Genomic DNA, 26761 nt, shown 5'->3' with positions numbered 1-26761 from the left:
ATGCATAAAGCTCGGTCCCACCTCAGGGTCTTCACCCATGCAGTTCCCTCTGCCAGGAGCTCCCTCTCCATCCCCAGCCTTCACTACTCATCCCTCATCTCTCAGCTCCATAGACTTTCCCCTGATTTCTCCATCCTCCCATCTGAAGAAGGTCTCTCTAGTATTGACTCCCATCACCCCATCTTCTTTTCCTTCATGGCGCCCAGTGAAGATGTTGCCCTCGATTTATTCGGAGGACAGTTGTTGAAAGCCTGTCTCTCACTAGGCTATTAGCTTCATGGAGGTACACACTGCATCTCTTTCATTCCCCCGGACCATCGACCCCTGGCCCCGGCACCGAGTACAGTAAGCATTCAATACTTGCTGTCTGAATAAGAAGTAAATGAATGCATTGTCTGGCATCTGAGGAGGCACGCAATAAATGTTTGTTAAACGGGTGACCCTCTTTCTAAAAAGGTGCAGTAATTACTGTCATAAGGATGCTACCAAAATAAACACTTTTCTTTTCCTGCCTCTCCCCGTGTCTCCAAGGTATTGGATGTAAATAACAGTTTGCATTTGTCTGTAACAGAATAAAAATCCAATTCAGTTCGGATCCTACACATTAATCTTGTGAGGTAGGTGGGCAAATATTGCTATCCTCAGGTTGATGCTCAGGGAGGCTAAGTAATTTCCTCAGCTTTACGTAGATGTTAACAGAAGCATGGAGAGCAAAGCAGGGTTGTCACTTCTGCCCTGATCAAACCAGACCTGCAGCCCTTCCTACATGCACGAGGAGGGTCGAGAAGTCTGGGAATGACGCCTTGCTGGGCAATGAGCTCCCTGAATGAAGGGCAATGTCCATTTTGTTAATTCCTGTCTCTTTATCACCTTGCTCAGAGTCTGGCACGTAAGAGGTGCTTGAAAATCAATTGCTAAATCAATAAATAATATTTTGCCTGAAAAAGAAAATGGGGGGAGGGGAGGCCAGCCAAGGAGAGGTAAGAAGTTTCATAAACATCTAAAAAGCTGTTATATGGAAGAGAGAAACTTGTTATGGAATCAAAATAAATACCCTTCTCCCACTATGAGTATTCCAAACCCATTTGGGCTTCCTTAGGAGAGAGTGAGCTCCCTGACAGCCAAGGTAATCAAACTGAGCCTGAGCGATCATTTCTGGTTGTGACATCAGCACGGCCTCCATGTTATGCAGTTTCCTGGGGTTCCATGTACATATTGAGAGTGTGAGAATGATGGGCCAGAGGCCCAGGCAGGGATTAATATCCAGAGAGGTATGTCCAGGGTCAGTGGTCTGCACGGTCCCACCTAATCCTGAGAGTTTGTGATTCCCTGATCTGGGGGTAAAGGATTGGAATCCACATCCTGATTTCCTGATTCAAAGCCTCCAGCTCCATGGACAGGAGGCCTGCGGTTCTGGACCAGAGGATCTCACAGCCCATCTCTGACCTCAGCTCCCCCATTTCACCGTTGGCCCTTGCTCAGAAAAACTGAACCTCCAGCCCCAAGTGTGGGTTCCCTGCTGCCCACTGTTCCCTTGGTGCATCTTCCCCTCTCTCCATCAGCTGGGCACCATTTCACCCACACGCAACCCCCAAAAGTCTAGCCAGAGTGCTGGGGTGGCCACCTCCCTGAGATCCATCTCCCAGGCGCCCTCACCTCTGCCAGCACGTAGGAGCCCTTGAGTGGGGAGACCAGGGTGCAGATGCAGGGAGGCCCAGCTGGGCCCAGAGACAAAGGAGCAGAGGGAGGCGGCCACTGCAGGACAGGGTGCCAGCTCCTGGCTGCCTCTGAAGGTCATCTGATACAGCTGTTGCCTCCGGTCTCTCCTCTCAGTGGGCAGAACAGGAGGAGAACTCTCAAATGACCTCCACCAAGGAAAAGGGAAGTTCATGAAGGAGAAGGAAGTGGGGGCGGCAAAGGGGGCAGGCTGACCAGGAAGAAGGTCTCATTTCCAGCCTCAGCTTTGCTGATCAGAGGCCACTGTCACACAGACACCAGCACAAAAGGCCCAAAGGGCTTGGGTCCACTCGCCAAGCCCTTGACCAGGCCTCCCTGACCCTGGGGTGGGGGAACCCAATGAAGTACCCCCTAAAGGCTGGGGATCGGCCCTTTTGCTGCTGGAGATTAATGAGCAAGGCCCCCAGCCTTTTGGCGGGCAGGGCTATTTTGACTTCCCCTAAGCCTCCTCCTGGCAGACATTAAAATAGTCAAGAAAATCTAGCTGTCTAATAGCCCCATGGAGACACGAAGACATTCAGACCCAAATCCTGCCTTGCAGGTCTTCAGGGCAACTTCTGCAAGGAGGCCAAGGTGACGAACACGACGACATAAGGTGACACAGAGACACCAGGTTCGACATCAGGGCACCCAGAGCCTGCCCTGGGCTTCTGGGGAGAGCACGGTCCTCTGGCTGGAGACATGGGGACCTGAAGGCTGTGTCCCATCCCCATAAGCTGAGGAGTAAGGGACGTGGAGGGGACCACAGGCCATGTTCCTTTCCTGCGGGGACACCCTGGCCATGGACTTGGGCAATCATCCTAAAACCGCCCACCTACATGGGCTGTGATGCATCGATTGTGGAGACTCAAGCTGGGGGATCCTCTCAACAAGAGATGTGGGGGGATCAGGGTGGGGGACAGAGCTGGCTTCAGATCTGGTTTTCCTTTTTTTTTTTAACTGAAGTATAAGTCCATTTACAACGTTGTGTTAATTTCAGGTGTACAGCATAGTGATTCAATTGCACATGTGTATATATCCCTTTCCATATTCTTTTTCATCATAGGCCATTACAAGGTGTTGAATATAGCTTCCTGTCGGATCAAGTTTTAAAGGGGAGGGTACCCTCTGTCCAGGTCTCCCCTCCCCACTTGCCTCTCCCAACCTCTCTCCAACCTGGGGAGCATGGAGATTAACACATCACCACCTCAGGGAACAGCTACATTTTAACAGGACCTTCCAGACACCAGGACATCACGCAGGACAGTCTCTCTAACGTGAGGATTCCTGGTGGTTCATCAATGGGAAGGGTACTGAGTGGCCCAGAGACAAAGCCATTTGTGTGACGCTTCCTTCCGAAGATGCTCACCCTCAGCCAGCACTGGGAGATCCGCCTCCGTCCCGATCTGGCACAGTCTCCAGGAAAGAGCCCCGGCTTTAGAGTTAGACCGAAGTTTGAATCCTCTCTTTCGGTTTTTAGCTGAAGGAACTCTGGCCAGTTTCGTGGCCTCTCGGTGCCTCTTCTTCCTCATCTGTGAGGAACCCACTGCTCAGCACCGTGCGAGGACCAGAGAAAGCGCGCCCACCACGGTGCTGGCCCAGCGCAGGCCCCCCGGGTACGCAGCACGTGCGAAGGAGAAGAGCTATCATTTGCCATGAGAACACACTGGAATATATTCATCATTCCAACCAGCTGGGGCACGAGGGATGGGAGAGGGCCACTTTCGGGGAAAGATATTAACGGCTCCAGCCAACCAGAAGTCCCTCATCACCTTTAATTTTCCCAGAGGGAGCCTGTCCAGGTTGAGTTATCTTCCGTGGGAAGGAAAAGCAGCTCTGGCCCTTTTAACCTAACACGGATCATAGAGCAGAGAAAATAAAACAGCCCCAAACCACTAAGCACTCTTCAACTAGATTTTCCCAGCCCTGCCAAAGAGACAAGCGGCAGCCACAGTGAGAGGAGTGACATGTATATTTCCTGGAGGAAGTGGAAGGTGGAGGCGGTGGGGGTCCTGGCAGAGTTGGCAGGGCATCAGCCCGTATGACCTCAGAGGCAGGCCCTGGCCAGGACAGCCCTGCAAAGAGGCGGCCGCTGAGTCAGGGTTTCTGGGGATGGATGGCCGGGCTGTGGCCCAGGGCACAGAGCACGGGGACATTCCATCTCTCTCCATCATCTGCCCCTTGACTGCTGTACTGGGGGTTGCCTTAACATATGCATGAAAATTGCAAGTCTCGTAATTCACGCAGATGGTGGAAGCTCCCCAATTGTTCCTTCTCGAGAGACAGCTGTTCCACCGCTGGGCCATATGGCTCCCCTTCCTCTGCACCCTGCTCTGGGAAATGAACCACTTTCCCCAGGCAGCTTCCCAGATCTTAGAACCATCTCTTGTTCTCAGCAAGTAATTAAGACCTCCGGCTGAGGCGTCCATGCTGTTCCACACGTGGTTTGTACACATGTCAGAGCAGCATTTTAAAGCTCCATCAAGGTAAATACAGAGAGGCAAGGCTTGCCGGCTTTGCTTTCTACTCAAGGGGAGTGTCCACCACCAAAGACTCAGGGAGAGGCCACCCAGGAGTCAGCTCGCCGTTTCTCTGCTCGGGGCAGGGCGAGTCTTCAACCCACTCAGACATGCCCCAGAATTCTGGGCTGGAAATGACCTTCAGAGCTCCTACTGTCCGCCTTTGATGGAGACTCGTTTCAGCCCAGATAGAGACAGACAAATCTTACACCTCCACCATTTGAGTTGTAAAGTTATTAACAAAGACCTTCAAGGACTAGCTTGTGATTTAGGAATGTGCTGACCTCCTCAGCAGAAGATTACGAGCATCAGCGGGTAGAGAGACTTCCCATCACTGGCAGGTTGGGTCCTCTGACCCTCTCTGGGGGACCCCTCTCTGGGACACCTGCAGGCTGAACCCCTGGGCCCTGATGATGATAGAGACTTTCTGTCTTCACTCCCTAGGTGGAAATGCATTCTGCACCATGACCTGGAGGCAAGAGAGCCATGACTGGTTGCTCATCACTTACAAAGCTCAGCTCCTGCACACTCAGTGGCTCCACCCCATTAGTGACACATGCTATGTGCTCAATAATACATATTTGTTATTCTTTCTGACAGCTTCAAACACTTTCTCTGGGAAGCCAGGGAAGGGGGCCAGCACACCTCCCAACCCTCGGCTCCTTCCCAGATCTGAAAACTGTGATTCCTTTTGCCCTTGGTCTAGCTTCTTGGGAAGCTGTCTCTGCATCATTCTGCCACACTGGATAACAAGAACTTATGCTTATTAAGCACTTACTGTGTGCCAGGCACTGTTCCAAGCATTTTTTACGAATTTAGTCACCTAATCCTCACAAGCCTAAGTGGAAGGTACTATTATCATTCCCATTACACAGATGAGCAAAATGAGGCATGGAGAGGATGATAAATAGCAAGGTTCCCCAGACCAGGCTTCATCCCAGCAGGAAATGGGAACTAGAATGGGAACTGAGCAGGACAGATGGCCTGGCTGGGGCATGGGGTGACCACACCCTGCAAGGATCAGACAGGCAGCTTGCAGCCAACATCCTACCAGCTAAATACCACCAACCCTCAACCCCTGGAGATCAGACATGGAAGCTGCCACTGGCTGTAACAGAATGGTTACGAGCATGGAATTGACACGAGGTGCCTGGGACTAACTTCCAGCTGCATCGCTTCATCGCTGTGTGACCTTGGGCAAGTTATGTAACCACTCTGTGCCTTCATTTCCTCATCTATAAAATGAGAGTGTTAGCTATGATGATGAGAAGGCAGCTTCAGGAGGCAGGTGGGGAGGAGAAGAGTGTTATATCTACCACCAGATGGGCTAGGAAGGGGTCAGCAGGGGCTGGAGCACAGAGCGGGTACTCCTATTGTGTAGCCGTGGAAGGAAGAACTCCGAGAAGGGAAGGACCTGTCTGCATCACTCACTAGTCAAAATGCAAAGTCTGGCTGCAAAGCGGGCTCCCCAGCTGAACCTGAGTGGACACTCTGCTGCGTGGAGCCTGGACACTGATGACAGGGAGACCCCGGCCAGGGGTAGGGGGCGTCCTCTTACACATAAAGCTCCTATGGACTTCCCAGCCTTGGCCTCCTCCACATACTGCACTGGAAACTCGGAAACCCAGCTTCACCGCTCACAGCTATGCCCTTGGGCAAAGCATTTAATGCCTCTGAGTCTCAGTGTTTCATGTGTAAACAGAGGGGTCATTCCTAGAAAGTCATGTTGAGAAGATGAGATAACATACGTGAAGGCCTGACACCCTCTTTGTGAAGGTCAGTGAATCCCAGAGGAGGTCCTTATCCAGGACTGTCCCAAATGGGCCTAAACAAACTTCTCCCCCTTGTCTGGAATTCCCTCCCCCCATCCTGGCCAAGTAATTAAGTCTTCAGGAGAAACTGTGAAGTCCTGAGCCAGCCCCTGGGAAGCGTATGAACCTCCCGCTGACATGAAACTTGTCAAGATAACCCCAGGGACACAGATGCTCACCACCTTGACACAAGGCCAACAGCGTTTCCAAAGGTCAGTGACTTGCGTGAATCTTTGCCAATCACGTTGCCTCTATTTGGCTCTTCCTCAATCCATTTCTCTAAAATCTACAATCTCATGTTTCCATGTTCAGCTACTCCCTTGGTCTTGGGTCTCCTGTTAACTTTGCCCGTTGACTTCCCAATGAGAAAAGCCTCTGCCCCACTGTCACCATAACTGGAACTCCTGCTGCACAGAAGTTCAGAGCTGCGAGGTCTCTGGGGTGACAGATGAGGGAGCTGAAGCCCAGAGAGGTGGGCGCCTGCACCCAACGGCACAGCAAGATGACAGCCAAGGGGGTGACGAGAACCCCATCTCTGAAAGCTGGGTGAGGGCTCACATCTGCCAGCACCACGGTGGCCTTAAGCCCCAGGGAGGTGGCCTCCTGCTAGAGGCAAATGCCAGGTGCTCTCAGCTGGGGTTCGGTAACCCCTTCCTCAGGGGCAGAAGCCAGCATCAGGGAGGACTCGCCAACAACAAACCAAACGCTTAGTGCCCTGGGACGCGGAAGCCCCCCAACCAAAACCATCCCATCCGACACCAGATGGCATTTGACTGTAGGCCTAAAGACCTCAGCTGAGCTCAAACGCCGGCAACCGGCAGAGAACGTAGCCCCGAACCTGGCTCCTGCCTCCGGGGCTTCCATGCAGAGAGGCAATTAAAAAGGAGGAGGCTGTGCTCTGATTAGAAAAAGACAAAGGCGGCCACAGCAGGCGAAGCCACAGAGTTTGCCCGGAGCTTGTGCCTGCTCCCTGGGATAGAGGCAGGAGCCCACGAGAGGAAAGGGAACCGCGAGCCGAGGAAGAAGAGAGAGGCAGACAGACGGAAAAGGCAAAACAGACCCTACTTGGCCTCCTTCCGCCAGGGCCGGCCCTGCCGGTCCCGCCTCCCCAGAATCAAATCGGCCGGTAGTGCTTTATGTAATAAGTCCATTGTGCAAAACAAGATTCAAAGGGACAAGCCGAACAAAGCATCAGTCTCCCTAACAAAGACCACTCCACTTAGTATATTAGGCGTTCTTTCCACCTGACACACTTTTAAAGGAAGATCTTCAATTACCACGCGCCGGCGGGGCAGAGCAACAAAAGGGCCATCCGGTGACTTTATTCTCAAAGTCTCGAGCAGGCATTGAAATGGTTTTACGTAACAGAGATACTCATCTAGTCCATATAGTTTTGAGAATCCTTTATGGGGGACTGAAGGGCGTTTGAGACCTGCGGCTGTTTCAAAGAGATTTTCTGCAGCTTATGCATTTACTTTGCCAAAAGCTGAGCTGAGCAAACAGAGTCCTCTAAATCACGCTCGCTGGCTGCTGATTTACTATCAGGCTTCCGCAGTTTGTTTGGTGGACAGAACCTTGCAGATAAACAGAGACCAGGGTCCTGGTCCCTCTGCTTGGCCACATCAAATGGATAGGGGCCGCCTTCTAGTGGCCCCCCCTGAACCCCCACCGCCACTTCCAGATTTGGGACTTCCTCTTTCCTTCCCTTCGGTCCAGCTCAGCCAGGGTAAAGGTGGCCAGAGGGGCAGGTCTTTGTCTGGCCGGGGGCGAAGGAAAACCTCCCTGGCTTTTGCCCTTGGTTCCAGGTCTGTCTCCATCCCGGGGAATGAGATTGATGGTGTCACTTGACTCCCCCCTTCCCACTCCATTTGGAGCAAAGATGCGAGGCCGGCTCCCTGGGTGACAATTCGGCAACCGTTGGCTGCTTGAAAAGGAGAAGGAGAAAGTGAAGTGGGAAAGGATGATGGGAAAGGTGACTCTCAGGAGAACCGAGGGAGACGTGCACACAAACTCTCTCAACACGCAAGCAAGCAGATAGATGTGCCCTCGACAGGGGGTGTGGGAGCCCCGTCCGTGGGGAGACGTGACATACACAAACAGCAAGTGTACATGCAGACAACATGCATGCGCACACCCGACACATACGAGGGGAGCTCTTCACGCACGGCGGAACCTAATCCTCACGGATATACGGATATACACGTGTACATGTAATAAAAGTGAATACTTTCGTGCCATGTGCTTGGTTTGCAGAGAATCACTTATTTAATCTTCACAACAACCCCATGAGGAAGGGACTATGGCTACACCACATTACAACCAAGTTAACGGAAGCACAGAGACGTTAAGTACCCGGCCCACAGTCACACAGGCAGGAGGCAGCAGTCCAGTTTTAGGGTCCATGATCTTGATCTTAACGTTGTCAGGCACAACATGTCACACAGACACCCCTCTCAAGGGTTGGAAGCCGCGTCCACACGTGCCACCCCCCTGCCCCCAACACACAGCCATATGCTCAAACTGAGATGTCCCCTTCTCAAGAGTCCAGACATATCACATCTCTAGGGTCAAATGAGACCCCAGCGCTTTGGTTCAGGCCAAGACTTACACTGGGGAGGAGGGTACCGAATATTAAACTACTTCTGCTCTGACTGGTAGGTGGTTGCCACCCCCTCCCCTCTCCCAGACCCCACCTACTCATGATGCAGCACCTACAGGGTCAAATGAGACCCCAGCGCTTTGGTTCAGGCCAAGACTTACACTGGGGAGGAGGGTACCGAATATTAAACTACTTCTGCTCTGACTGGTAGGTGGTTGCCACCCCCTCCCCTCTCCCAGACCCCACCTACTCATGATGCAGCACCTACAGGGTTAACCCCTGGCCCCACAATGGGCTTCTAAGACCCTATTCCCTTCTAACCTATTGCTAGGCGTGCTATACTTGTAGTTAAATATTTTTGTTCTTACCCCCAGGATAGACAAGGTGAGGACTGTCCTGGATGTATGCTTGCCATCAGGTGAGGGGCCCAGGCTCTCAGGCCCTCCTTGAGTGATGGCCGATGCCCGGTCAGCATGGTATGAAGAGGTGTCCAGCACCCTCAGCCAGGCCCCACCCCACCCACTTGACGGGCAGCTGATCAAAGCCCTTCAAAGACAAGGGTACTGAAGTGGCCATCGGGAGGCAGAGGCAGGCTCCGAGTCACCATATGCACCGTCACTGAAGCCACTCAGCTCTCCTTCATCAAAGAGCAAGCATCAGAGGAGACCTGGGGACAGGCATGTCCATCGTCCACAAAACCTCATAATGGCCACTCTCTGAAACCTCTCTGCTACAAAGGCCAGCAGTCCAGAGGGAAAAAGGAGCTTGACAGAACAGAAGGCACTGCAGGAAAAATCTGCTACCTTCCCCTGCCTGACTGGAAGTTCAGCTCAACCCAGAGGGCTGGCCTCCGGGTTCTGGGGCAGTGGGCTCAGCCCCTGCAGAGCCGCAGGCAGGGTCCCGACTCTTCACACATGCATGACACTGGGTTCTGGGAATCCTAGGAGATGGGGTGGGGGAGTGGGGACAAGGACCCTAACTAGGCAGGCCACCGTCCACTCTGGGATCTCAGGGCCCTGCCCAGAGACCACACTCTTCGGGTGTCCTTGGAGGGTCCCTGGGAGAAGCCAGCCCACATGTCCTCCTTCTGATCAACCAAGTTGCACAAAGCATGTTTCCCGCTGGGCCCTGGGCTGGGTGCTAGTGATACAGGGGGTCCTGAGCCTCGGCTCTCAACAAGCTCACCATCCACAGAAAGAGAGGATGAGGAAGTTGACAGCTACAAGGGCAGGTGGGGGTTAAAGGGGCTGAGATCAGGACTGGAAGGGGAGAGGAAGAAGGTGGAGTTGGATGGGGCTTCCAGGGACCAAGCAGCTGTGCCCTGAGTCTCCAAAAGCCACCAGGCAGAAACTGCGGAAGCAGGACCAGGGTTCTAGGAAGCAGAGGCGGCCTGTACAAGGGCCTCAAGAGTGAGTATGCGGAGGATTCAGGTGCCTGGGTGGGGCACAGGGGATCAGCAGACCCATTGGGACCCTGGGGAAGTGAGGGAACACAATGATGAAGAGCCTGGGGTACAGCGTTTGGAGAAAGCTGCAGTAGGGGGTGCGGAAGGGAAGTACCCAGAAGTACAGGACCGGGGAGGCAGAGTTGGAACAGGTTGGTGGTACCTGATAACTCAGTATTTTCTGAGTCCCTACTATGTGCCTGGCACAATATGAGCCACTGAAGACCGTTCACAATGACATGTTTTTAAAAGGGTGTTCCTGCCCTTAAGAGCTTACAGTTCATCTTTTCATTCATTCATCATTTACTGAACACCTATTATGTGCCAGGTGCTGTCCTAGGAGTACAAATATCAGCTAGGAATAAATCCAAGTCCCTTGTTCCTCTGAGCATATATTCTAGTTAGAGAGACAGAAAATAAAATATATATATATATATATATATATATATATATATATATATATATATATTCATGTCAGGTAGTGACAGTGCCAACAAAAAAATAGGAGAAGGGGTTACAGAAAGATGTCAGGGAGGGGATGCTATTTTAAGACGGAGTGGTCAGGAAAGACTCGCTGACAACATGCGATGTGAGAAGACACTGAGTGACATCAGGGAGTGAGCCACATGGACATCTGGGGGAAGAGCACTTGGGCAGAGGGAACAGCAGCACAGGGATTCTGTGCGCTAAGGCAAGAACATGGGGCATGCGCAGGAAGAGCAAGGAGGGCAGCGTAGGAAGGAGAGCACAGAGAGGAGATGGGCCTGGCCGCATGGGGCCTGCAGCACAGTGAGAACATCAGAGAAGCAGCAAACACTCAGCAGGGAGGGACCAGAAATCAAAGGCGGTATTCTGTACCTACTGAGGAAATTCAGATGGAAAAAGGGGGGGGGGGGCTTTGGGAAGTCTGCATAGAAAGGTGGGGAGTTAGGCTGGAGACAGGTTCACTACTTCAAAGGCTTTACCTGGCCCAGGACATCAGGAAGGGGGCTTATGTAAATGCCCAACTGCTCTGACACTAATAAAGGCTTCCCCGCTCAGAGGCTGCCCAGTCCGGAGAGCAGAGGTTTAATTGCAGCTGCAGCTGGTGATTAAGGAGAAGCACCTAGATCCTTCCACGCTGCATCAGCACAGGGGACACTGCTGGCACTCGCTGCGGGTGGGGGGAGGCCTAGCAGGGAAATTTCAGGTGAGGCCAGCAAAAAACAGCCAGCTGGACCCCAAAACTCTGCATCCCCTTAACCAAGGTGCCAGAGCACAGCCACCCTCACCCACCGCTGCACGCGCCTTCTCACTTCTTTCACCCCTCCCCGGGTCCTCCATGCTGCTGCCCCGGGAACAATGGCCCTGCCGTGAGCATGTCACTGGCTGCTTTAACCCTTCAGTGACCTCATGAGATTGTCCGGTCTCCTCAGGGACGCGCTGCCACCACGTTTTGGCCTGTGCTCCTGCTGGCGGTGTCCTGACCCCGCTTGCTCTTTCTTCTTTGCTCAGGCTGTCCCCTCTGCCAGAGAGCCCTCTTCCTCACACAAAGGATGCAAAGAGCAGGGGCTAACATTTACCGAGCTCTTACTACATGCCGGGCCCTGGCCTAAACGCTTTCTTTGTGGTCACTCATTTAATCCCCACGACAGCCCAAAGCAGGAGGTGCTTCATACAGCCCTGTGTTATTTTACTGATGAGAAGACCAAGGAGGAGCGAGGTAAAGTAATGGTCTCAGGGTCACACAGGGGAGTGGGCTTCAAAACTTGTGTTCTGTCTTAAGCACCGCCCATCTCTTCTCCTCTTGCAAGTCCTACTCATTTTTCAGGCTCAGCTCAACTCTGATCTCCTTCAAAGAGTCTTCTTTGATCCCCCTGCCCTTGGATTCCCCAGACAGAATTAGTTGCTTCTCCCTAAGAGGTCTCCCAGTATTGGGGGTACGAGTCTATTTCATTCATTCATTCATTCTGTCACTCATTCATTCAGTGATTATTCAGCACCAAGTACCAGGCACTGTGCCAGACCCCAGGTATAACCCACGTAGAAGGCATGAGTCCTCTGCTTCGGGAACTCACTCTGAGTGGGAAAGGTGGACAGGCAAGGTAGCAGCCCTACCAGTGGGACAGGGCGACAGAGGGCACCCAGAGGCCGTGGGACCAGCTGCCACGTGGCTCCCAAACCACCACGTGGTGCCCTGAAGTGAAACAAGAGGAATCCGAAAGTTACTAACTGGAGAGGCGTCCAGAGCACCCACTGGGCCTTGGGGTGCTCGGCCCATGAATTCACTCATGCAGCAACTATTTACTGAGGGCCTGAAAAGCACTCACTCAGCTGCTCTGGGCATCCGGAATCCGTGCTCTAAGCCCGCGGACTGGGGACGCGATGGTGGCCACACCAGCTTCGGCCACTCAGCCAAGCGACCGCTCCTTCTCAATCCCCAGCCTGGGAGCATCCTCTGTGTCCTTACCTGCTTATTTAACGTGCGCTTATTATATTGTGCTGGAATTTTTTTTAAGTTAAATATGTATTTACAGTATTATATATGGTATATGTATACATAAGCACATACATATATATATAAAACCATTTTTCCCCACCAGACCACATGCTTCTGATTCATCTATTCACAGGACTCAGAAGTGCCTCCAAGGCACAAATATCTAATAAATGTTGATAGATAGATGGGCAAATGGAAGGATGAATGTTATGCTAGGCAGCAAAGCTCAGCACCAGGTGTGGGGGACCCCGGAGAGCAGCGTCAGCACTCTTTCTGGTGATGGCAGCAGGCAGGAGTCCCTGGGGGGGCCTCCTGGAGGGTCAGCAGAGAGTTACTTACCTAGCAGCTGTGTGGAGAGGCCGGGTTTGAGACAGGACCCACAGCTCCATGTACACACACACACGCACGCACGCACACACGCACGTGCGCGCAGCAACCCCCACTCACTCCCCTGATCCTGCCACCTATCAGACCCACCTTAGCAAACTTTCCAAATCAAATCAGTTTGTCTTCAGTCCCTCCCTCTCCCTATAAACCTCTCCACCTGCCGTATTGTATGACCCCGCTTTCCTCTCCTGGTCACAGGTCCCTCCTGCCAAGAGAAAACCCACTGCAGGGGGGGAATATACGGACGTGAAAGTTGATCTCAACTCCAGGGCTTCACTTGGCCACATGGGCGAGTCACAGCCTTACCAGCTGCAGATGTCCTGCTGTCCAAGGTCAGTAACAGTAACACTCACTCCTCCAGCCTGTGAAGAGGAAGTGATGCACTGCATGGAAATGCTGGGGAAGCCACCAGGGGTTACACTATTGTTTTTTATGTTGTTGGCAAGTGATACACTGTATGGAAATGCTGGGGAGACCGCCAGAGGTTACTGTTGGAAGTTAGCATTGAATTAAATGTCACAGTGTCTGGTTATAAAGCCCCCCCCAACTCCACCACTCACTATAAAACAGGGGCAGGTCCAGAGGCAGGGCAGAAAGTGCTACCATGGGCCCCTCCTGCTCTAAACTGCCCCCAAAATGTAATTAAAATATTTTAAATATATATAGCTGAGCTCTAATGAGAGCAAGATAAATCCCTAAGTGTGAGAGAAAGGCGGAGGGAGTTGATCGGAGTTGCAGAAGGTCAGATGCTGACGCTGAGGCTGCCCAGGGAGCGTCGGCCCTCACAAGCTGCTGCCCCCAGTCCTCAGCCCAGGCTGGGAGCCCCGGGGTTAACATCCACACAGGGGCAGAGGAGGCCCTGGGAGCCGCCAGCACCATGGAGGGGAAAGTTGAAAATGCTGCCCAACCAGCCTAGGGGAAAAACAGCGATTTAGGATGAGGAAAAAATGTCTTCCGTAAGAAACAAAAAAACCAGGAGGGGGGAGTAGGGAGTGACTGCTTAATGGGTGTGGGGTCTCCTTCAGGGGTGATTAAAATGTTTTAGAAGTATATAGAGGTGATGGTTGCACAACACTGCAAATGCACCAACTGCCACTGAATTGAATACTTGAAAATGGTTCGTATTTTGTTATGTAAATTTCACATCAATTTCTTTTAAAAAGAAAAAAAAAATTCCCTAAGCCTTCACCATACCCTGCATGAAATCTCAAGCCAAATTATCAATGCAAAGATTGGGCATGGGCCAGCAAAAGCCATTAGTGTGCCTAATGAGCAAATGCGAAACTAGTGTGTAGGGCTCGTGCCCAACCCAGGACATGGGGGAGGGGAGAAAGGCTAAAGAGTTCACAGCAAAAAAAAAAAAATTAAAAAATAAAAATACAAACTCTATGAGGAAACAATTCACAGTCGTGAAGAATTGGCAGTCGTTAGAGCAGGCAGGTAGCTAGATGTGAGCAGAGAAAGGGCGACAGGGGCAAATAGCAGAAAACCATACATCTTGTGAACAATGGGGGTCCTGGGACAGATCAAGAAAAACAGGATCCTCTGGACTGATAAGCCATACCTTCTGGGTTGTAAGTGCCCTGGAGGCAGAAGGGTGGGACAGGACAGGAATCCCCACCATCCGAATGTGACCTTTCGTTCATTATGACCTCATCCAATTTTCTGATCAAGACTAAATAAGGACGAAAAATCTCTCCTCCCCACCTGGGAAGGCGGAGCTGGGACGGAGATCAGGAAAGACGACCCCAAGCCCCTCCCTGCCAATGAATATTCTGCGCATTCATTTTTACACCCATATAAGGAGCTTGCCAAGGACACTGGGGCAGCCACCCACCTGGGTCTGCCGGCTCTTTCCTTGACAGCGTACTGTCCATCCCTGAATAAATCCTTGCTTTGCTTTCTTAACCTCCACGTATTGTCTCTGAATTCTTTCTGTGACAAGACAAGAACCTCTCGACCCCAACATTATGAACGGGATAATTAATATTTTGGGAACTCGAACTAATAGCTCAGGATAGAACTATCTGAAGAGATGATCAGAGAACTATGTTTAAAATAATTAAAGCAATTAAGGAAGGCTTAGGATTCATAATGAAAGGACAGGAACTACAGGAAGGAAACACGCAGACCTGAAAAACAGCCTGGAGAACTCCTAGAAACGGGACATGTCGTCATCGAAATTAAGATCTCGACAGACAGGTTCATTAGCAGAGCAAGGGGGTTTGAAAAATGGATCTGAGGAGAATGTCCAAGATACGGCCTGGAGAGATAGAGAGATGAAAAATTAGAGCTTAGGAGAGAGAGAGGCTGCGGTGAGAGAGCGGGACACTTTGAAGCTCCAATACGAGCGAACTGGGAGAATGAAGGGAAGGAGATATTTGGAGAGATAGGGCTTCGAATTTTCTAGAACTGATAAAGGACATGAATCCTTAATTTGAGGAAGATATACCTCCGAGGAGCCAACAGTCTGAATAAAAATAACTCCACACCCCGACACGTCCTAGGGAAGCCGCAGAGCACTGCAGTGGGAAAGCAGCCTCAAACTGCTGAGAGAAAAATACCTGAAAACTTAGAATTTCATAACCACCATCCAAGAGTGAGGGCGAAAGAAAGGCATCTCTCGGCAAGTAAAGCGTAAGAGTTGATCACTCGGGGACCCTTCTGGAAAGAGCCACTGATAAAAGAGCCTTCAAGAAGAATGAAGTCGAACCGGGAGGGAAGAAGTGAGAGGCAGAAGAGATGGGAGCAAAGAAACCAGTCAACACGAGTTGAATTTCAACTTAAATGACAACTGACTGTACAAAGCACCTGCAGTAATAGCACAGGGTGCACAAATCCTCGAACAGCATCAGGAGTTTAGTGGAGTTAAATCTTACCCGCCCGTCAGGTTCCCTCAGTGCAGCCAACCTCCCAGATCTTAAGCTGGGGCTCCCTCCCCCTCAGCCACCCCGAGACGCAGACTGACCCACCCCCAACCCCAGGCCAGGGTGGTCCCCACTCTGGGGACAACCCAGAGCACCCTCCTCCCGCCTCCAGGCCAAGCTCAGCCCATCAGATGTAGACGAAAACCACTCTGTTGGGCTCGGGCAGTCCCAGCAGCCACTGAAAGGGCAAAACGACAGGACCTGGAAGTCTGGGGGAAACACCGCCCCATGGGGCAAACTCTGACCAAGAAAAACAGGAGACAGAATTGGCAGAGAAATCCCCCTTCCTTGCTGGCTACTCTGAGCTGCGCTCTGTCCCTGTTGCCTACGGGGAGAAGCCCCAGACGCCAAGGGGATGTACCTGCTAAGAACCTGCTGGGCTCTTTGCAATTTCCTGGAAACTGTGGTCAGCACAGCAACCACGCCTTAATGTAAGGAAGACCACTGGTTTTCCACGCGTGGTTCCCATTCCAGCAGCATGAGTATCCCCTGAGAGCTTGTTAGAAATGCAAATTTTCCAGCTCCACCCCAGGTCGGAATTTGAGACTCTGAGGCTGGCGCCCACTGGGAGTCTATATGGTAACAAGTCTTCCAGGTGATTCTGAGATTAGGTTATCAGGTACTCAATAAAACACCCCCAAGCGCTGTGAATTCTGATCTGTGGCATCGATGACACCTGTGAGAAGCGACAACACTACTCACTAAATATTTCTGCCCTCTGCCTTCGAGACCCGCCAGAATCCTCTACCCTCCGCCAAGCCAGCCAGCAACACCCCAGAGAGCAACTGCTCCGTCAGCCTGGGTCTTGGGGTGACGTTGACAAGAGCAGACCCTAGCTGGCCCACAATGGACATGTAACATGAACAAGAAATAGAACTTAATTATTTTAAGCCACTGGGAGTTGGGTGTTGTTGGCTACGGCAGCATAACCAGCCCATCCATTCTGACACTGGTGAATATTTTCAAAGAACAGAGCTTTCCGTGGTGCCTCACACCTCACCACATAAGTGACTTAAAATGAGCTCTCTCTGCAGCGGTAAAGATGCCCACTGCCCTATCTCGCAAGAAAGGATGCCCAGTGATCTCCAGGAGATATTTGATGCCTGGGCCACCAAGAGGGGCCAGGACTCAGCCGTATCTGTAGATGATGGAAGGGGATGAGTAGCTCTGGTGCAGATGGTCCCAGAAGGGCTGCCAAGGGCTCTGGGATGAGGATGGCATTTCTGGGGCAGAGGAAATGGTCCAAAGAGGAGAAAATAGGCCATGATGCATCTGTACCAAGCTTTATGCTCTCCAGGACACTCTCACTCATTGCTTATCTTTCCTTCTTCCACCCACAGGGATGATCCATCCTATGCCACAGTGGGTCCGGAGAGGCAAAGGGACTTACCCAAGATTGCATAGCAAGCTGGCGGCAGAGCCAGCCAAGGCTTTTACTCCCAGGCCCGAGTCCTTTACCACCTGCTGAGAAACAGGGTCCAGGAAGGTGGTTTGGAAGGAGACTGACATCCGCCCGCCCCTTCCCAGAGCGCAGGCCGTGTGTCTGTGCAGGGTCCTGAGCACTCTGGCATCGGGCGGGTTCTCACCAGGTTCTGGTGAACACAGGTTCTCTGGCCTCCAAGGGATGCAGAGGGAGGAGTGGAGGGTCAGGGGCTGCAGGGCATCAGCTCCTGAATGCTCTCAGACCTACAAGCTTCTCGTCTGGCACCCTGGGCACCATCCTTCACCCTCTGCCCACCATTTCTCCCTCTCACAAGTTCCCAGACCCTGGGGCCTCCACTCTCCCTTGGAGGGGTGACAAAGCTCATGGAGGGGCCAGCTGGTTCCGCCTCCCTTTCCTCCCGTCACAATAAGCAGGAACAAGAGTGCTGATAATGGCCAACCCCTACCTGTTATGGGTTGAATTTTGTCCCCCTAAAATTCGCATGTTGAAGTCCTAACTCTCCGTAATGCAGAATGAGACTTTATTTGGAGATAGGTTCTCACAGAGGAAATAAAGTTAAAATAAGGTTTATTAGGCTGGGCCCTAATCCAATATAACTGGTGTCCTTATAAAAAGGGGAAATTCAGAGACATATACAGAGGGTGAAACCCATATGAAGAACGGGGTTATGTTGCCACAAGCCAAGGAACTACCAGAAGCTAGAAGACAGGCCGGAAACATATCTCCCTCACACAGGGTCCCTCAGAGGAAACCAACCCTGCTGACACCCTGACTTTGGACTTCTAACCTCCAGAACAGTGAGACAATAAACTCCTGTTGTTTAAGCCGTCCAGGCTGCGGTGCTTTGCAACAGCAGCCCGAGGAAATCAACACCCGCCTCCCCCGGTATCACCTCACACCAGTCAGAATGGCCATCATTCAGAAGTCCACAAGAGATAAATGCTGGAGAGGGTGTAGGGAGAAGGGAACCCTCCTACACTGCTGGTGGGAATGTAAATTGGTACAGCCGCTATGGAAAACATTAGGGAGGTATCTTTAAAAACTAAAAATAGACTTACCATATGATCCAGCAATTCCACTCCTGGGCATATACCCAGGGAAAACCATAATTTGACAAGATACCTGCACCCCATTGTTCATAGCAGCACTATTCACAATAGCCAAGAAACGGAAGCAACCTAAATGTCCACTGACAGACGACTAGATAAAGAAGTTGTGGTGTGTGTGTGTGTGTGTGTGTGTGTGTGTGTATATATATATATATATATATAAAATATGTATTATGCGTACATATATATAATATATGGATGTATATATACAATGGAATACTATTCAGCCATGAAAAAGAACGAAGTAATGCCATTTGAAGCAACATGGATGGACCTGGAGATCATCATACTAAGTGAAGTAAGCCAGAAAGAGAAAGACAAATACCATATCCTACTACTTATATGTGGAATCTAAAAAAATGACACAAATGAACATACTTGCAAAACAGAAACAGACTCATAGACACATAAAACAAACTTATGGTTACCAAGGGGGAAAAGACTAGGGAAGGATAAACTCGGAGTTTGGTATTTGCAGATACTAACTTCTATATAGAAAACAGAGAAACAAAAGGTCCTACTGTACAGCACAGGGAACCATATTCAATATCTTGCAGTAACCTATAATGAAAAAGAATATCTATGTGTGTGTATAACTGAATCACTGTGCTGTACACCAGAGACTAACACAACATTGTAAATCAACTCGACTTCAATTTAAACAATTAAATAAAATAAAATACCTGCCTCATCCAGCCAGATCCACCTGCCCTTCTCCCAGCCCAGATCTGCCCACTGCAGTCAGGCCCACCTCCATGTCTTTGCAGATGGGATGCCCTCTCCCACCCACGTTCCATCCAGCCCCAGCCCCTACAGAGCCTTCTGAGTGATCGCCGGTCATGGCATCCTCTCCCGCCTGAGCTTGTCTGGTCTCTGTCCAGCCTTCCTCACAAAGACAGAGGCAGCTTGCCTGAGTGGTTCAGAGCAGATTCTAGAGCCAGACAGCCTGGGTTCAAATCCCAGCACCACCACTTTCTAGTTGTGTGATCTTGGTCAAATTACTTACATGCTCTGTGACTCAGTCTCCCCATCTGTAAAATGGGAGAAATAGGGTACCTACCTCAGAGGGCTGCTGTAAGGAACTGATGTGCTGATGAATGGAAGGTGATCAGAATGGTGCCTGGCATGGAGTGTACCCTGAAGATGATGAGGATAAAGAGGAAGAAGCTGGGAGTGGCAGAGCTGAGATGCAAACCGAGGCTGGTGTGCCTCCTGCCCCTCACTGCCCTCCCTCCCAGCACCACCATGCACAATGCCCCAGCTCACTGTGGAATCTCTCCTGTGCCCTCCTAGGAAAAGCTTTCAGACCTGAAAGTGGTTTTCTAGCTTGGCTTGCTGAAGATGGACAGGCCTGTGGCACCAGCTTGGTGGTCAGTCCCTGGCTGTTACATAAGGAGTAGGTGGGAGGTTATAAGCTGCCCTTCCCAGTCAGCAAAACTGAGCCTGTGTGATCAGGACACTCAGTGCTTCTGCCCTGCTCTTCAGTTTCCAACAGCTCTACCAACGTCCACTAAATGGAAATTAGAAAGGGGATGGGCTCATCTGTTCCTAGATGCCCATGCTGACGTCCGAACTCCCTTTATAATTTCCCTGAGTCCATCACTGTGCCCTGAGCTCCAAAGGGCCGCTCACATCCGTCCTGCTCGGGCTTTATGAGTCCCCTGTCCCACCCCATGCCTGACTCTCGCTCCGCTTCACACACACAGAGCAGCAGCAGAAAGCTTCAGTCCTGATCTCACTCCTGCACCTGGTCCCCGTCGTAACCCCATCCCAGGTGGGGTGCGGCCAAGGCTTTGTCCCAGCCCAGTCCTCTGCCCTGCTCCTGAGAAACAGCCTTTTTTGGGTTTGTTTTGGGTAAGTATCTGTATTTTTCCTGCAAAACCAGCACTATTGAACCTACTTGGGAGAGCATTTTTCATTCATTCCAGTAATTCAATTAGAATCGAGTTTCTCTAGCATTAGGGGAGATGTAACATCAGTAGGGAAAATTGTCATTTCATTCCCAACAGCAGTACGCCCACTCTGCCCAAATTCTCTCTCTGGTACAAGCTCGCTCGACCCTCCCGAATGGCAAGGAGAATATTAACAAGGAAACTCACTCTCCGAATCTGCCTCCAAATGAAGAGGCAGAGGCTCTCAGTCTGGATTCTCCACTCAGTCATTAAACGTGGGGCTCCCAGCTTCTCTGGGAGTGGCTCCCACTGCACAACCCAGAGGCCTGCCACTGCCAGAAACTCAGCCCTTGTCTCTCTGGGGACACTAAGGCTTCAGTTTTCTGAGCCACTCTAGACAAACAGGGAAAGAAATAAGGTGTGTCTTTCACATGACCACCTTTTCTTCAGCGTCCCCCCGTCCTTTTTGGAAATCCGCCCACTTCCTGGAACCAGTCCCTTGTGATCTTACACTTGCCATCAGTGATGGAGCCTTCCTTGCTTCCTCCCTTCCATCCATTCGTCCATCCATCTATCCAACAATCTTGCCATCCATTTAACCATTCCACCTTCCTCCCATCCAACAAAGCCTTCCTGAGCTCCTCAGCTCTGTGCCAGGCACTCAGCATCGCTCCCCAGAGCGGAGAAAGTCCACATCTCTCCTGATCCCATCAAAGCCTAGAACGGACCTGCTTCCGTCCACCCTCTTAGTAGGCTGATCTGATAGACAAATGTGTGCTAACGTGTTGGCACCAGACTCATCATCCCCTCTGAGCTGGCAGCTGGCAAAGACTACTGGAGCCCTCAGGTCAGCTGAGGCTTGCTGCCCAGGGCCGGGATGACAGCCTTCCCTCCCTTCCCCGGGGTCCCCCTCCCCTCCCCGCCCTGCTGCAGGCCCCACATACGTATGCAGAAGTCTCCATTCTCGTAGTAGCCAGGGCAGCACTGCGACCTCCGCCGGTACATGGTCCGGAGCCCACGCCGATACGCCGTCTTATAACTGATCCTAAGGCACAAGGGAGAAAGCCACTTGAAAGTATTGAAAATCAATCACTCCTGTTAGAATGATATTTGTGTTAAGCTATAGCAAGGATGCCATTCAATAATTACTTTAAAATGCATGGTGGCTTCGAATATAAAAAAAATCACAATAAAGAAAAATCGATGGTGAGATCTGAGCCATTGTGATGCCGAATGCATTACTGACGCCTGCTGACTTTCCCCCAGTCTCTTCACAGTGGTATTTAAAAGGGCTGCAGAAAATACGTTCCGGGTGACATTGCAGAGGGTAACCAGGGGCTCCTCCTTAAAACCTCCAGGCCCCAGGCTGAAGCAGCCCAAGGGGTGACCTGGGCAGAAGCTGGCCCTGAAGAGTTTCTACACCAACCACCACCACCCTAAGACTGATCACGGCCCCCTGGGGGTTGGCCCACCCACTGGGAGAACTGAAGGACCAACAAAAGGACCCCCTGAGTCTGACTCGGTCCCGGAGAGTGGCTTAATCTCCCTCACACCAAAAATAACACCCCTTAGGGAAGAGCTTCGCACGCCATCCCTGGGAAGGCTCAGAACTGACACTGGCTTTTGCGAAGAAACTAAGGCCCAGACAGTAGGAACTCTGGACAGGGAGTCAGAGACCGGGGTTCCAGCTCTCATGCTGACACAGGCATTGAGACTTCACCCTGAGCCAGAGAGATTTATAGGCAAAATCTCATTCTATTCTCTACCTGAGTCAGGTAGCTTTATTATGCCCCTTTTATTTCTTTTTTAAAGTGTTTATTCTTATTGTAGGTATTCCCCTCTCTTTGTTTTATGGATGAGAAAACAGATTCAGAGAAGTTAATGACTTTCCTGAGGTCACAGAGCACATAAGTTTCAGGGCCAGGATTCAAACCCGTCCCTCTAATTTCAAAGCCACTAGGTTTAATCTACGCCCTGTGCCAGTTCCCACAAGGTGGCTTGTTGAGCTTATGAATGGCCCTGCGGATCCCTCTTTGGGCGACAGAGCAGCAAGGTCTGGTCACTGGAGGTGCCTACAGCCTGCTCTCCACGGAGGGTCAGGCCGACTCGGGCAGGGAGTCCTACAGCACAGGCTGGGCCAGCCCTCCCAGTCCTTAAAGCCCTCACTTTATGACAAATGACAGTGAAGGATTCCAGGGAAATCTGTTATATTTGGGAATGTCGTAAACTAAGGTCATTCTACTTTGTCAAAAGCCCATGATGGAAGGTAAGCCGGCCTCCAAGTGAAGCTACTTCCCTGGCACAGGCAGGCAGCTCCTGGCAATTTCAGGAGTTGTGTGAGCCTCTCAGATAAAGAATGACTCAGGGTTGACTCAGAGGTCACGCATCCGTGCCTCCTACCAAACGAGGCTACCCCCAAGCCCTTCCAGGGGGGCGGCGGTCTCAGCATCACGAAGGCCTCCCAGCAGAGAGGTGTCACCCACTGCTTCCAGTTTTCCCGTCCTTTCTTGCTCCCAGTGCTGTGGTGGGAAGCAGGAGAGGGAAGGGGCCGGGGCCGGGCTGCTCTCAGAAGGATGCTGTGTTCAAACACGTCATCCCACGCTGTGGGAGACTGATGGTGCAGCTGTGGGCATGCACATTCCAGGTCATCAGGAAGGCTGCAAGGTGACTCAATAATTTAGTAAAATAGTTCATGTTCCAGGAATGCAGCCCATTTTAATAAGCAGCCTCTCACTCACCCTTTCCCGGTGGTGATGGACGGCAGCTCCAGCCTACAAGCCCCCGACAAGGCCACTCCTCACAGCAAGCCTGGCTCTGGCACAGGGCCTGATAGAGTCATCAAGGGAGCAGGATTCTCTGTCTGCCTCTGCCTTTGACCAGGGCCACAGGCAGCTAACTTGGCACGGTGGGGGGATTTGGTCCCACTTCCTCATTTCACAATCACAGGCTAGAGGAAGGGGATGCAGTAATGGATGAGGAGCTCCTATTGTACCAACGCCCCTGCAAACAACTGTACACTCTCAGGGGAGAACTACCTGAAAAGCCCTAATGAGAGAACAAAGGCAGATGCTGGAGGGAAGGAGGAACTTGGAAGAAGGGCAATGACACTGGGCAAGGTGAGCCCAAGGGCAGGCCCCGGTCAACGATATTCCAGGTGGCTGAAATTCAAACAGAGGACACACAGCCTTACTGTTTTGAGGAACCACAGGATAAGTCAAAGGTGGAGCCAGCCACCAGAAAGTGACAAGGGAAACCCTTGAAAGGAGACAGCCCCAAAATTTTTTGTAAAACCTCTGCCCGAACTTCTGGCCCCTGAATTACATGTGTGGAGGGCAGGTTCCAGGCAGTCCAGCAAAGGCTAAAAAATACCAAACTTTCAGAGTTTGGAAACTGAGTTCAGCCAAGTTAACTGGCTCCTAAAACAAACAAACAACAACAACAAATCCGGAGGAACATAAGAGAATTCAGTCTCCACAGTCTGTTGTTGATAATGCCCAGAATACAATCCAAAATTACTAGACACATAAAGAAACCAGAAAATAGTACCTAAGGGAAAAGGCAATCAATGAAGACCAACCCTGAGATGACCCAGATGTTGCAATTAGCAGACGGATTTTAAAGCAGCTGTTATCTCTGTGAGTCTCACAGCAAGTTACTAGCAAAACCCCAAAGAAATCCAGGACTTCGGCTTTTTCAGCATACTGCAAGTTTCGCCATCCACAATGCTGCCCACCATGATGTTTGCATAAACCCCGAAGAGAGAGCAGGCCCACAAGGAGGAGGCAAAACAAATCTGGAAGCAACACAGATGCTCAGCAACTAGGAAACAGGCCTACCTGGCGGTCTCTCCTTCACTTATCCTTCATCGGCTAAAATTTCACTCCTCAGATAACAAAGCCACCTTGCCTATATCTAATACCTGGCTTTTCTCCACTTTCCTGTGCTCTTTTCAAAGTTTCTGCACATCCCTGACCTCACTGGGCCCTGTGGGAAGGTAGGGCGGGGATCATTGTATGTCTGATGAGTATGCTAGGAATCGCCTCCAAATAAAGTGACTTGCCCAGGGTTGTCCAACAAACCGTGTTCTCTCTCCCTGCCCCTCCTCTCTCCCCGATGCCATGAGGACCTGGTATGATTTCCAGGAGGGCTGCAGACAATGGAGCAGGATTTCCACATGCAGTTGCTCAGATGGACCGCCAGGGCTGGGTGCCGAGAGGTGCTGAATTCTAGCCTGCACCCTGTTCTCCAAGTCGGGTACCCTGCATGGGGCTACATCTGCTCAGATGATGGCCCTCTGAGGTCGGATTTCTCCCGAAGCAGACTCGGAGACAAGGATTCAAAAATCAGCAGTGTATTGGAGGTGATTCTAGGAAGCACTGGGAAGGGAGTGGGAAAATGAGACAGGGAAGTAAAGGCAGCCAGTTCAGGGTGTGCCTTTGAGCAGGCTACTGCTGTGGGCGACTGGGGTTCCGTCCCACTGGGGACCATGGGGATACATGCAGAACCTACCTCAAAGTTGTCCTCTCTACCCTAAGGGTAAGGAAGCTGAGGTGTTTGTCCACAACTCCCCATGTGACATTGGGTGAGGGGTGTCCTGCGAGGGCAGGAATTCTTGGCACTTTTGGCCTGCCCTGCCCCAGTGAGCTGCTCTGCCTACGAGGAAGTCCTCAGCGGAGCCTCTCAGGTGAGGAGCAAGAGTGGGTACAGAGGGGATGCAGGCTGTGCACTGACTCCATCTGCTACGGCGGCCTTTTACTAACTTGCAGGAAGACGAGCCTGTGGGCCCGTCTCTCCCCCCGCCCCCGCCCACCTTGGAGAGTGGTACTCACCGGTGCCTGGTGCACTTGAACCAGTTGAGGATGTCTGTGCATCGTGTATAGTAGATCTGGTCAAAGGGGTGTGCGTACGATTCCTGGACAGTCACGGCATAGCTGAGAACCAGATGGAAGATGGAAGCTGTGGTCAGCACTTGGGAAGGGGAGCTGATGTTCAGGGAGGGGCCTCCCTCCCCAGGGGAGCCAGGCCCCATAGCCAAGCGTCCAGGGGCTCCAACCTTTCCCCAGACGCTCTCAGCACTCAAACCTCCCTGACCTTGGGTTGGATCCAGGACACATCCCTTACTGCCCTCTGGCCCAGCACATTTTCCGAAGTCTTAGTTCATTTGTTCATTTAACAGAGAATCAATACAGGAAGGCTTGCGTTTATTCTGTGGGGCTCTGGAAGGCAAAAGCCAGCAAGTTTTAAAATACCTTATGTTTGTTCAGATCTTTATGGTTTTCAAAGCACCTGCATGGAAGCTGATCTTTGCAGCAACTCTGTGAAGTAAGTGGTCCCATTTCACAGATGAAGAATCTAAGACTTGGCGGCAAGTTGCCCAGGTCATCCAGCTTATACCAATAACTGCTAATACTTGAATGCCTTGTGTTAAGTGCCCTCTTAATCCTCATGCAGTTTTGTAAGGTAGGTGGTGGCATTGTTAGCCTCATTTTACAGGTGAGGGAACTGAGCATCAGAGAGGTTAAGTGACTTCCCCGAGGTCACCCAGCTATCTTCTGCTCTATTGTATCTCTAGCATAGCTGGGGGTTCATCGAGGATGTGCCCCCGGACCTCCTGATCGAAGTGGTATCTTGTCACCTGCCTGCTCGCTGTGAACCTGGACCAGTGGGTAGAAGCCCCAGGGAAGCAGGTCTCATCCTCAGCAAGATAAGCCTTTCCACCTGCCTGTCTCGGCAGGAGTTGCATGAAAGGGCAGTCAAGCCAGGGTGTAAAGGAAGGACTCACACTTCTCGCACGGGTTGGGAGAGGACCTCAGCTGAGATTTCAGGAATTCATTTTTCTGTCGGTTGGTATTATTCAGTGTTTTCCCCCAGAAGGCTCACTGACCTGGGCCAGATGGCCAGGTTCGGGCTACAAAAACCCGTCTGCTTTGCCCGAGGAAACTGTCAGTTTACTTGCAGGGGGGCTGGCCTGCACTGAGTGGGTCCCCAGCAGGCTCTCTGCTGCCTGAAATGTCAAAGGTCTCGAATTCAGAAAGAGGAAGCCAGGAGCAGGCAGCAACGCAATGGACTCAGGGTGGAGGGACATTCTGTTTCTCCAAAGCACGGAGGATGTACGGAGGGTCCTTGCTGAGCCTCTACCGGCCACACATCAGAGACATGCGTCAGAGGAACACGTCTCTGCAGACATGGCCCAAACCCCTGTTTAATCGCCAGGCTTGGAGAAGATGAAGCTGCTTGACACCCGCCCCTGGCTTCCAAAGTCCCTTCCAACTCTGAAGATCCGTGCCCCAGTACTCCTGCTTGTCTACTGAGTCCCTCACTTAGAGGAATGAGAATGAACGGCTAAGAGTCCACGGCCCTGGGTCAAGTTCGTACCCTGGCCCTTGTTAGCAGCAAGTCCTTAGATACGGCACTAGGTATAAGCCTCATTTCCT

At 51.5% G+C, this 26761-nt stretch overlaps 1 protein-coding gene across 1 annotated transcript in view; it reads right to left on the bottom strand.

Annotated features, from left to right (window-relative positions):
* MEGF11 (multiple EGF like domains 11) overlaps positions 1-26761 on the bottom strand; it is a 332515-nt gene that overhangs the window by 187955 nt on the left and 117799 nt on the right. Inside the window, exons 3-4 of the mRNA XM_072962208.1 lie at positions 25157-25258; positions 21272-21372 (exon numbers count right to left, since the gene is read on the bottom strand). Coding sequence (XP_072818309.1) covers positions 21272-21372; positions 25157-25258 — 203 coding nt within the window. The remainder of the gene's footprint in view (positions 1-21271; positions 21373-25156; positions 25259-26761) is intronic.

The sequence above is a fragment of the Vicugna pacos genome, chromosome 6 (assembly GCF_048564905.1).
Source record: "Vicugna pacos chromosome 6, VicPac4, whole genome shotgun sequence".
NCBI lineage: Eukaryota > Metazoa > Chordata > Mammalia > Artiodactyla > Camelidae > Vicugna > Vicugna pacos.
This window is presented reverse-complemented; position numbering and strand designations above follow the sequence as displayed.